Source organism: Falco rusticolus, chromosome 13 (genome assembly GCF_015220075.1).
Source record: "Falco rusticolus isolate bFalRus1 chromosome 13, bFalRus1.pri, whole genome shotgun sequence".
Taxonomy (NCBI): Eukaryota; Metazoa; Chordata; class Aves; order Falconiformes; family Falconidae; genus Falco; species Falco rusticolus.
Window position 1 is genome coordinate 30,487,830 of NC_051199.1, and position 12,687 is coordinate 30,500,516.

The 12,687-nt window shown below is 43.1% G+C and overlaps 1 protein-coding gene and 1 long non-coding RNA gene across 5 annotated transcripts in view; one reads left to right on the forward strand and one right to left on the reverse strand.

Moving 5' to 3' along the window:
* Positions 1-951: 951 nt before the first annotated feature.
* On the reverse strand, positions 952-6,583 carry LOC119156596. 4 transcript variants are annotated; one of them, XR_005107228.1, is made up of 4 exons: positions 6,429-6,583; positions 5,504-5,574; positions 4,650-4,801; positions 952-4,132 (listed from the first exon to the last, which is right to left on the reverse strand). It is a non-coding gene; the product is annotated as an uncharacterized LOC119156596 (long non-coding RNA). The 4 variants fall into 4 exon arrangements; XR_005107227.1 differs by lacking the exon at positions 6,429-6,583 and adding an exon at positions 5,984-6,422 and having other exon boundaries at positions 952-4,801; XR_005107229.1 differs by lacking the exon at positions 6,429-6,583 and adding an exon at positions 6,133-6,421 and having other exon boundaries at positions 952-4,801.
* Positions 6,584-6,761: 178 nt separating this feature from the next.
* WWTR1 (WW domain containing transcription regulator 1) overlaps positions 6,762-12,687 on the forward strand; it is a 77,550-nt gene continuing 71,624 nt past the window's right edge. Inside the window, exon 1 of the mRNA XM_037406568.1 lies at positions 6,762-7,263. Coding sequence (XP_037262465.1) covers positions 6,872-7,263 — 392 coding nt within the window. The 5' untranslated portion in view covers positions 6,762-6,871. The remainder of the gene's footprint in view (positions 7,264-12,687) is intronic.

Sequence of the window (12,687 nt, forward strand, 5' to 3'; positions counted from 1 at the left end):
CCTAGTGCTCCCAACAGATATTTAAAATACCAGAACTGCAGAAGTCAAGAAGCTTCTGTACCAGGCCTTTCAAGCATTCTGTGATCGTAGATCTACTTTAAGATAACAGAAAATTTTCTTTTTAGGTTAGGTTTGTCTTTAGCAGAAGCCCTAAGTAAGGCCTAATTTTAGAGAAATCCCTCAGTACTTACGTTATTACTGAAACAAAACCTGTTGTAAATGCTTTTGTTCTGCATTTCAGAAATTGGTTAGTAATTTCACATGGGTGGCCTTTAAAATCACCATTGTCTATGCTTTTCTGCATCCTAATCTATCTTCCAATTTCCAATCTAAGAACTCCCCAGTTTCCCAAATACTTCCCTGTCCTCGCTGGGGATTGCAGGTTCGGATTTTGCTGACAGACCGGTACTGGTCTGAAGGGGAAAGCATGAGTGTGCCTTACCCATGTCAGTCACTGGGCAGCCACCTTGGCCCGTAGCGCAGGCAAGGTTGGCTAACTTTGCATGAACCCAGACCAAGCACAGTGTTCAGATGTTCCCTTCTGCCAGCTGAGCCCTCTGGTTACAGCAGCGTCCAGGGAGCAGATGGCTGCAAAGCAGCGTGAGGGATGAGTGCAACTGGAACTGCTCCAAGCATATCTGAAGCAAAATAGTCGGTGCTTTGAGAACTGAGAATTCAAGCCCCAACAAAGCTAACGTGGAATCTTTTGAGCAACTTTGTTAGGTAAAAAAGGTGAGACTTCATTGTTTGTCTTGATTTAGTAATTATTAGAGGTTGTGTCAGTTCTTAAAAAAGGTTTTCTTTGGCGATCTTTGCTGCTTCATATGATCTGAATGCTGAGGGAATTTCCTCCTAACTGCGGCTAATCTAGGGATGTGTTACAAAATCTCTTATCGCAAAGCAGTCTAGCATACAGTCTCATAGCAGATGAAGTCAAGAATTCACAAGAAAACAAGATGCATGCCTTTTATAAATCAGTCAACAAATATCCCTAACAAGGATGCATGCATTTTGAGTACTTTTCATGTAGGTTGTTTTTATCATACAAAGTTTTCTTACTCATCAAAAAGAGTAAGTTCTATAAGCACGCCTTTTAATTTTTTAATACCTTGCTGCACCAGGTCCAGTTTTTCAGGTCTTCCTCATAAAAATCATGAAACCAAGAGAAGAAAAGCAGTGCTGTGTCTTCCACTCTTCCCAGGTATTGCCATTAGAAAAAAATGTGCCGTTTTATCTCTGTCAGACTACATCTTCACATCATGGTCTCTCAGCTAAAGGATGGAGATGTTTGCTTACTTCTGCCCACCTGAAGAACAAAGGTTCTCAGTGGTCTGCATGCCAGCACCTGCACCCTGGCTTGTCCCCATGCAGCTACACAAAAAGGGACGTGGATGAGGAAAGGTACTTTTTTTTTTCTGCTTCGCTAGGTTTTTCTTCTGTCATGTTCCATGGCAGCACCACATCTTAAGTGACTGGTTTTAGACTGGTCAGCTTTTAACATCTCCTAGAACAACTTGCCTCTTATCCCTGCTAGTTCTCCCACAAAGGTTAAAAGTTAGTATCAAGGATGATTTTCCAGGCAAAAAGAAAACACAGGATGAAAACAGGGAATACTGATCATGAATGTTCTTGTCACTTGGGGAAATAGAGGATCCTGCAATTCAAAAATACACAGAACAAGTCACATGGGCCTTATCTTCTGCAGAGAAGGGAAAAGGTGAAATACATAGCACTGAGCAACAAGTACAACCAACAACGTGTGATCAAGCTGCATTAAGAAATATATGACGCTGCCTTCTCAGGTGTTTCAATATATATACACACACTTAATATATATACACAATATAAAACACACCAGTGACAACTGGTATGTTTTACACTAACAGCAGCAGCAGGATGTTGGAATAATTAGGCTGTGTTTCAAATTGCCCTGCTGAGCTCGAGCAAGTCCTATACCCTCTGTATGAGACACAGGAAATTCAAACTGGAAGACTCACCTAAAATATTAAATCTGATTGTAATTAGACTATTAGCTTTGTTTCCTAGCAAAATCTGTCAGAGAACCATCTCTGTGTACATGCAGCTTTTATTAACAAAAAAGAAAACTGTATCTTACTGTATCTTTCTGCAAGTTAAATTAGTTATGCTAGGAAAAGTACTTTTCATGCTGGTATGAGTCTCAGCACTGTTCTGCACTACCCTGTTGCTAAAGTTTGCAAAGATATTCCGGAATGCTTTTTCTTCTGCAGCTACTCCTTTAATTTAGTCTTGTTAGCTGGGTAATTATTCTGGTATTGTCAGCAGTGTTCACACAGGGAGCCTACCAACATAACTATTCCAGAACAACTCTTGCCAGTAAGATCACACTGTGTTAAGCAATTTCTTTTTTGCTTTTTGCAATTCTGGACTTTTATCCTGAAGCACCAGAGCAGATCAGATCCCAGTTTATTTTCATATCTATTTTAGGACTTATTTACCCCACCGAATTTGGCCAAAAATCATATTTCAAATCTGTCTTGAGTAACTGAAAGTCTTAAAAGACTAGTTGTTTTTCTGTCCTGTAAGCATTACCACCACGTTCACGAAGGTGAATTTGTCTCCTAATTAATTTATGTGCATAATACATCAGCAAGCCTCATTTTCATCAGCATTAAGCTACCTGGAACAAACTGATTATGGTGTGCCTGGGTTTTTTGTTCCACTGTCTTCTTGGGAGGGGTAATCTCAGTAAAGAAGCTGAAACAAGTGGCTGTACTGTAGTGACTTCTGATGCGGCTTCAGCTGTTTGCAAACCAGACACTGCAGCTTTTCCCAAATCACTGTTGCAAACTGTTTAAGTGTAATCTGACTTTGTATTGACGTGGATGAGCAGTGTTTGTATGTCCCATTCCGCTGGCTTTGCTGGAAGGGGAATAACCTCTGAGACACAAACATTGGTGCAATTTTTTTGGTTAGCACAGCTGTTTGTGAAATGAATGTCTGAGCAGTCATCTACTATAGATGTTCACATAGCTTTCTTGCCAGTAAAATTACATCAACTTATAAAACAACATGAACTCCGCTGACAGCAGTTGTGGGGTTTTTTTGGGGGTTTTTTTGCTAGCAGACTGTGTCCATGTTAGAGGTTTTGCTGGCTTGGAGATGTTGGCTGCAGAGGTATGCTTACACAGCTATTTTGGTGAAACTTTGTAATACGCACCAGGTCTTTGTATTAAATAAAACGTATCACCATTGTCTCCAGGATATGCTTTGCGTGCATTCTGAGGTGCCAACCAGAGTGTAAAAGCTCTTAGCTACCTGAGTAACAAATAGCTGTAAAATGCACACAGGTAAAAACAGAATCTTAGGCATTGACCCCTTTGTTAAAAACCAATACGTTTACTGAAGTATACCTTCTCAGAAGTCTCTTGAAAATCAGATTAACACAGAACAATTAGCAAGATCATAACATACAAAAAAGTCTTATCAGATAATACCCAGTTGCCACAAGTGCAAATAAAACTTACTAATTTGTGTTACAGACTCTATTTTTTTAAGTGTAAATGTGTATGATGCACATGTATACCTTTCGATAATGAAACTTCATGTAACATGTTTACCATTGCATCATATTCTTTGTCCTCCATTATTTGTTTTAGAGGAATAGAAGCTTTCTTTTTATGTATGGCTTTTCTTCACTGAAGTATATGCAAGCAACTAGATGTAGTTAATGAGTGCTTAAAGTCTCTTTGCATAGTGCATACCCAAACAGAAATTGTGCGTGCTTTTACTGGTCTATACTGTGTAATTGTTACTCAGTTACTCAGAAGGCATGAGATTTTTCCAGGGAATCTAAAACGTTTTATTTTATAACAGATATCACACATGAATCTTCATCTATGTAGCCTCTCTCAGAAAAAAATTAATGTATGCAGGGCTTTGATACAAAGCAATGGATGCTTTAAAAATCACAACCAGTGGTATTGTGTCTTTAAACCATTAGATGCTCATTATCTAAGGGTACATTTGAAAGTGCGCTTATTTCTTCCGATCTGTTTGCTCAGCTTCCACTGAAGTATAGACTGATTTTGCTGCTAGAAAATGTATGACAAAGAGGGATACTCAAAGTACTGTACTTTTGTAAATCCTTCAGCTGAAAGAAAAAAAAAAAAAGTCTGCACTATTAGAAAACATTTGAATAGCAGGTGAAATTGAGATAATGTTATTGTCTTGTTTTTTATAACGTATGATCTTGTAATTAGTAGAAAGAAGTAATGATAAGGAGGCTTTCTATGTCACATTTGTGGTTGTTTCCTTTATCACTTAATCCAATCCCATTGTGATGGAAGTGTCATTGTCTTCTGAGGGCTTGAACACACCAAATAGTTTTCTGTAAAAGCTGGTGGTCATATCCTATTTTTGTATGCAAAGAAGGAAGTTTCTATTTTCTAAACAAAGAATAATAACAACAATACTATGAAAATTTATTCTCACAGTGTTAATCACTTTCAGATTGGTGGGGAAAGATGCTTAAGCTTACACCAAGTGGTACAATAGCAGCTAATTATATTACTCGGTAGAAAGTGCAGCTGAAATGCTAACATCTTGCTGAAGAAGACAGTTCTAGCTGTAATAAATACTACTTAAGTTTAGAACCAATGTGCACTTACTTATGAGATGCCACACTGTCTCATGGAAGTGGTCAAATTAATGTATATGGCACCATGAGTGAAATTATCAGAACCTTCCCTTGAATAGGCACGTCATCGGGAAAGGAATGTAATAGGTAGATGGGTGTGTCTTTACCCAAGGATGCGGAGGCCTGGAGGAAGCAAAAAAGCCCTTGTAAAGGCTGTATCAAAAATCCCTCATGCTCACATCATTATCTGTACAATAACTACGTGTGTGTGCATGCACACACACAATCATCTAACACCCAAAGGTTTTAAGCAAGGAAATTTTAGAACAAAATGATATCCAATATCTGCATAACCCTGGAGCAGGTGCTGCAATTAGCACAGCTGTGTGAACTATTAAAAATGTTAGCAAGTGAGCCAGTAAGGAAGCAGTAGAAGAACAGTACAAAAGGATGTAATGGAAAATTCTTAGGGAAGGGAAGCATAAACAAGTCTCCGGAGCACTGGTTTCCTGACCAGAAATATAGCAGATGTGGCAAAAAAACCCCACAAACCAACAAAAAAACTCAAGGAGATCTGCCTAGCCAATGGAAACATGAACAGGAAATGTAAGGAAAAATAAATGACAGGGAATGTTTGTTAAAACAAGGAAACGAGGAAATGCACAAGCAAGATTTGTTCCATAGAGCTAGCTGATCCTTGTCCAGTATTCATGTACAGGCTTGAACTGTCAATCTCAGAATCTACATTACCATCATTAGATGTAACACCGATCAAGGGGAAAAGGTTGTTCAAGAGTCGGGTCCAAGTTCCAAGCTGAAGAAGCTAAATGAAGTTCAGAGTAGTCCATGCTTCTTAAGAAGGAAGTTCAGAAAAAGAGTACTTACCTAAGACTTTTCTAATGTAGATTCTGATTACTGAGGAGGATGTGTTCTTATCAATCAGCATAGCCTGGAGTCTGTCCAAAATGCAGAAAATGAAGAAATGCATTACTAAGATAAAGTGGTGTGTTTGTATAGACCATGTGTGATGTCTGTATGTGTGCAGTCATAAAAACACCATATGCTTCCTATCGCAAAACCAACACTAAAGCTGGAAAGTGAAGAATATTATCTTTTATAGGTGCAGCTACTGAAATTAAGCAAATTCTGGTCACATCACCGTTCAAAAGTTGTTCTAACTGCACCAAAAAAAGAGAGGCAAGATTTAAAAGAACTGTATATATTACATTCGCTTTATGGAAAGCCTCAGGAATGCATTTTGATGACAGCTCTGTCTTCCAGGACAGACTAGCAAGAGGACAAGTGACTGGGAATGCGTGGTCAGGATAGATCCACGAAGCATCACAGCTGCATTTGAAATACCACCTCCGGCTAGTGAGTTGGGAAGCTTTCTGATACACCTCTGCGCGGAGTTCGCCCCTGTCAGCCAAGGGCTAACCCTGGCCCTGCCCCGCAGCGCGGCGCGGCCCCCCGCCTGCACCCCCGCTGTCACCGCTCCGCGGCGGAGCTCGTACGCCAGCTAACTCGGGAGTCGCGTTCGCTTCCAGCAGCTGGTATCACCCGCGAGCTTCCTGCACAGTGGTGTTACAGCAGAGCCAGTCAGGCTGGCAGAAATGAGGTTACATCAGGAGAGAAAACGCTCCCCGTTCCCCTGGGCACTGAATCAGCGCTGCGCGGCGGGAGGGTGCAGCCGCTCCGCCTGCTGCCGGCCGGGCCGGGGCAGCGGCGCCCGCCGCAAAACCACGGGGGCGGGCGGCGGCCAGCGGGGCCGTCGCATTCATCCGGAACGCTCCGCCCGGCCCCCACTAACTTCGTGCGGGACGCGGAGAGCGGCGGCCTGGGCGGCGGGGTGGGAGGACAGGCCCCGGCAGGCTCTGAAGGACGCCCCGGCCCGCGGCGGCTGCAAGCACCCGAAGCTTCCGCGGCAGTTGCATAACGGCCGGCGGGCGGGCGGGAGGGGCCGGCGCGTCCCCTCGTCCCGCCGCGGCCCGGCCTGGGGGAGGGCGCCGCGCTGCCCGAGGGGCTGACCCGCCCGCCCCTCTGCCGGCCGCCTGGGACACCGACGCTGCCGGCGGGGGCGCAGAGGCACTCCCCGCGCCGCCGCGCCGCCCGCCCGCTCCGGCAGAGCGGCGCCGCGCCCAGAGAGCCGCCCGGCCGGCTCCGAAGGGCACGTCCTCGGCGGCGGCCTGTGCCGGGGCCGGCCTCGACGACTGCCTGCCCCCCGGGCCGCCCGCGCCCGCTGCCGAGTGGAAAATGAACCCCGCTCCCGCGCCTCCGCCGCCGGGGCAGCAAGTGATCCACGTCACGCAGGACCTGGACACGGAGCTGGAGGCGCTTTTCAACGCGGTGATGAACCCCAAGCCCAGCTCCTGGAGGAAGAAGATCCTGCCCGAGTCCTTCTTCAAGGAGCCGGACTCGGGCTCGCACTCGCGGCAGTCGAGCACGGACTCGGGCGGCCCCCCGCCGCGGCCCCCCGCCGCGCAGCACGTCCGCTCCCACTCCTCGCCCGCCTCGCTCGTGGGCTCGGTTGCGGCGCAGCAGCACGCGCACCTCCGCCAGCGCTCCTACGACGTGACGGACGAGCTGCCGCTGCCGCCCGGCTGGGAGATGGCGCTCACGCACACGGGACAGCGGTACTTCCTCAAGTGAGTGCGGCGGCGCTGGGGAGCGCGGCTGGAGCGACTGCGCTCGGCGGTGGCCGCGGCCCCGGGGCGAGCGGGCGCGGGGTCTTGGGCCGGAGGGCGGTTGCCGCGGCCTGGGCCGCGCCGGGGAGGGCTGTCGGCCAAGTGTCGCGCCGGGCGGCCACGGCTGGCGTAGAGGAGCGCGGGGTTGGTGGCCGGGCCGGCCGCGAGCTGCGCCGTGAGGCGAGGGCGACGGGGAGCCCGGGGCGGGCGGCAGCGCCGTGAGGCGAGGGCGCTGACGCGCTCCAAGCTTGCGGTGGCTGTCAGAGCCCGGGGAGGGAACTCGCCGCCTCACCGGCGGGCAGGGGCAGACGAGCGGGGCGCGGCGGCCGGCCGGCGAGGGCCGCAGGGCTGCTTCCAGAATCGGGGGTAGAAGCCCTGCCTGTCGGCTGTCTGTTCCTTGTTTCCCTCTTGGCCACACGTCCGAGAAACTAACTTTTAAAAAGTAAGTTTAATAGCAGTCGTTCCAGGGCGTTTTCTACACTGAGGGAAAATAGGACGCTGTGTGTCTTGCAACCCGTTGGAAGCAAAATAGGCCGTGGATGGGGGGGAAATGTGTAACCCGGGCCACCGGCTCTCCGATGTTCCTGTCGTAGGCGCCTTTTCACAGCCGGGCCGTGCTGCTGCAGTACAAGTGGTGTGGGTTATATTTATAGCATCCATATCTTTAGGGACTTGGGAGTAGGCTTCCTTATTTTGGTGACAGGTTTTTGAGAAGTGTGGTAACATAACTGCCTATCCCTTCTAGTCAATAATTTTGGTCAGGGTGTTTTATTTATGACATTCAGAATTTGATTCAAAGCAGTTTAATAAGCCTGAAAATAGGTGAAAATTGTAACATGTGGTAAGGCCACGGTGCCTTATTTTGGTCGGTTCTGTATCTCTGCTCCAGGTTCACTGCAAATCAAGTGGCACTATTAGCCCGGTAGATACACAGTGGCAGAATGTTTATGAATGAAAGAAAACATTTATTGATGAAGCATCTGCCTAAGGATATTGAGGCAGTTAAACTGCTAGGGCTACAGGAGATCATTTAATTGTGTACCCCACAGCCTTCTCAGTCAGAAGAGCAGTGTCTCGAGTTCATACTCTGTGTGCATGTGTGTGTACTCAGCTATGATAAATGGCATATAGACAATGCATGAAGGGAAAGGTAGAGGATGTTAGCTGTTTAGAAAAACTAATAAATGCATAATTTCCACGATTCTACAGTGACTTCTTTGCATTGTGTCTTTGGAATCTACAAAGGAGTAATCAAGAGCCCAGCCTTTGAATTACTCAGCACATGGATGTTCTGCCAGTTGTCACACTCTGAGCTACTAGGAAAGCACGAAAACGTGTTTTGGGTTTTTTTGCCATTCTGTATGTTACTGTATCAGTTTATAATGCTGAGTGGACATGTACCAGAGTCCAAACTGAGGAGTTTTTCATTAATTTGATTTATCACTTGAATGAGAAGATCTTGTTGCTCTGCACTTTGCATGTGTGTTTCTCAGTAGAACAGGGCAGAGAAGAAGCAGCTGACTAGTAGGAGCACAGTAAGAGATAATTTTAAAATAAATACTTTACACACATTCTTGCTAGGGCTCGGCCAGCAGGTGCTTTCAGGTAGCTCTGGCTAAAAATTGGGTAACGTAATCTTTGTCTGCTGTTTGGGTTTTGACTAATACCAAAATGAGCTCATGTGGTTTCACCTTCCTGTCACACATATCTGACATAGAGGCAGAGTTTTCCAAGTTGATGGAATCTTGTTACTTAGGCAAAAAAATGCCACTCCTTTATTGAAAAGAAGTATGGATAAACCCCCAAAGTGACATCAGTGTTTTTCCAAATCCTGTCAACAGTAATAGTCTGATTATCAACATCCTTTTTTAATATAAAATAAATTTTTCACTATGTAATTTGTTACCTATGTTAGTCTTTATTTTATTTCCCCAGTTCTATTTATCCAACAGAACTTTTCTCAGTTCTGTGAAAAATAATTGAAATAATGTATTTCTCTATATCTATAGCGTATTTCTTTACAGCTCGATGCTTTGGGGAGTAACAGCTATAAAATGATCACATGTAAAATATTACAATTCATAAGTGTTGTAATGCTTTTCAGGTGAAAATAGAATTGTCTGCAGAAATTTTAAGAGCACTTATGGAAGCAGCATTTAAAACTATGTGCAATAATAAATATAGGGTTCAAGTCCGATGATATGCTTGAAAATCACTATTTGGCTAAACCAGGCTTACAAGCTTACATTTTCCTGTATTTGAGGCAAAAAAACCCCCACCACACCCCGCTCCCTTCCCCTTCCAGCTTAATGAGAAATACTTGTTCATAGTTATTAGCAAAAAAAAACCCAAGAAATTGAGAAGCAAATTAAGAGTAAATAGCCAAATGGGGTCCTGTTAAAGCCTTTATTATCTCTTGAAGTTTGCAATACAATTTGTTGTATTTAAACATATTGTCAAGAATTATTAAGCAGAAGTAGTGGTGCAGTTTCAGTGAACAGTGAGCTAACCTTGTTGACAGGGAACCAGCTATAACTTGAAGCAGTCGCACTCCCTGCATGTCAGTTCCTGCAGAAATTTTCTGGCTGTGACTGGAAGAAACACAAGTACCCTTGGGGACCACTCCACCCTGTAATTAAATACCAAACTGCAGAAGTGGGGGATGGAAAACAGACTAACTAATGAACACAACAGCAGTGTTATCTGAAGCATTTTTCTGTGTGTGCGTGTGTGGAAAAAAATTTAAGTGTGATTTATTTCTGATAAAAAGGGTTTCTGGAGAGACAGGCAATCTGCTTTGCGTAGCTCTTATGTAGGTAAGTGGGAATATCAATTGTGTATTGATCCACATGCTGAGCTGTGTACACATGTTCTGTAAGAAGAATTTTTCAAGTACTACTTTCCACTGATTTGTTTTTAGGTGGTACAGCCTCATATTTCAAATGAAGACTAAGGTTTTAATGTTTTCTCAGTGTGTGTACGGTGCTGCTTGGTCAGACTCTTTGATTTAATTCCAGAAGTAAACTGATTATAGAGAGTTTGGGGTTTGCATGGAACAGATTGGTGAGACTGTTGCCTCTGTTATCTTTATCACACTGGTTTTTAAAGCGTTACAGGGAACATTTGCCATACCAGCACATATTTGCCAGTAAATCCTGCTCAAGGGGAAAGGCGGCAAATTGCTTTCGATATTTGATTTACTCAACATGTTCAAATTTTTTCCTACTGGTTCCTGTTGGTGGAGAAGCTTGATCTAAGACATGATCAGTTTTATATTGCTAAGCATGTTCAGCAGGACAACAGGAGAAGAAAAGCAATGTAAATACTATGAATAAACTTTTTCTGAGAATGGCAAACCAAATAATACTAATACAGTTGAGGTACTCAAATGACTTCCAAATATAGCCTTTCCCTGAAAGCCTTTTGTGTTAATTCTATAGTGATTGTTATTATTTTATATTGATGTTGTGCTTGGTGCTGTACAATGTTAATAACAGAGATACTTTTCTGCCTCAGGCATGTAGTTACACAACTAGGGATGGGGAGGAGGTGGACAATGCATGAGAAAGTTACTCTGTCCTGATAAAAATGTGGAAAACACTAACACCTTTTGCAGTATTCCTCAGTTATGACTGCAGTTACTCATGAACATGATGCATGTCCTGTAAGATGGGGCTTACATTGATGTAGCTTTCTTTGGTCCTTGTGGAAAAACGGTGCAAAGCAAGAGGCCGTGCATCCTTGCTGTTCCTTGCTGGTTTTGGTGTCATGTGTTAGAAAGAGACATTTAAGGAAGCGTATAGCTTTTGGAAGCATTTAATCCACACCTGAAGGGATTTGTTTTGTTCCCTGTCTCTGGTGGTTGTTCATGTGGGACTTAAGTGCCTGAACTGCTCCCCTCACCAGTGTCCCTTTATGAAAAATAAGTTATAATGTGAGAAACAGTACTGAGATGTGTAATTATGATGATTTTTCTCTGAAATTAGTGAGTGTATTAAATAGTTCCAAACATAGGGAAACTGTGATATAATGCCAAAATTTAATCGATTGGAGTTCAACTATAACTCACCTTTGTAACTCTTCTTAGAGATGCTTGGGATGTTCTGAGGTTGGAATTTACACATCAGGGCTAAATTTGCAAGCTGTGATTATAAATTCTATTAATCATTAGGGGTCTGTCTGGTTGCTGCTTTAATTGGAGTCTAGTTCAAATGCTGTTTTAATGATGATGTTATAAATCCAGAGAACTTCCTTAACTTTTGTGCAAATGAGAGTTGGTTTTTTTATCTTCCTAGTTTCTGGAATCAACATGATGTGAATGGTGTAATTTTATCTTCTTGATTCTGAGATTGTGCCAGATCTCTTTTGGGCAAAACTTGACTGATTGGGCTTTGTCTGAGGGACCTGTAGTGTAATCAAAAAGGTGAGGGGGTCAGCATGTGAACTTCCGAGACATATGCAGTTAGGTAATTTAATTCCTGCAAATAAAAATATTTTATTTGTAGGAAAAAAAAATAGGAAGAATAATTTTAGGATTGAAAGTAAATTGTTATATTTCCTTGATTTCTGTAACCTCTGGTAATATGTACAAGTAAGAAAAAAAAATGGAATTTCGAAGTTGTCTCTCCAAACAGAGAGTTAGTTCAGTTTGCTAGTTAGTTTATTGCCAGTATCAGGCCTTGATAGAATTTTTGTGTATTTGTGGACAGAATTAAGAATCTCAGAAACTGACCTTACATGTTGCTCAGTTATTTCAGTACAGAAACTTGTCTAAATTTGTAATAAGGGGGTTATCTATATAAACTTGATTATGGTCCCAAAATTCGGTGTGAGTTTTTGAAGTATAGTAGCAACAATAGAATTTATAATCACAAGAGTCTTTAATAAGTTTTATTAAAGAACTGTCGATACTGAAGGTTACTTTTGGGACATACTAATAAAAGGCACAGACACTAGGTTATCTATATTCTTGCGGTTATTTACTTTGTAGGCTGTTCTGCTTTGTTGCATGCCTATGACTGTGGTCGGAACTTGCATTTCAGTCACCACAGCTTTATAAGTTTCTCAGTTTATTATGTAGGTACAGAATGCCAACCGTATTTCAGATACATCTGTATAAGCTTAATTTAATTACTGTTTTTGACAAATATATTCAATAAACAACAAACTTTGTAATGTAATGCTAATTCTTTCATAATAATCTGCATACAAAGTTAAATTTATTTATTTTTTTTAATACTACATGCAGGAAATGCTGTTTCCTGGTAGTTTTGGGGTACCTTTGATTTATAATAATGTTTTCTTATCAATATGTGCTAATAAATAATGAGCAAGTTCTCATGATTGTATTTAGCTTGATATAAACATGTAACTTGATAGGAATGT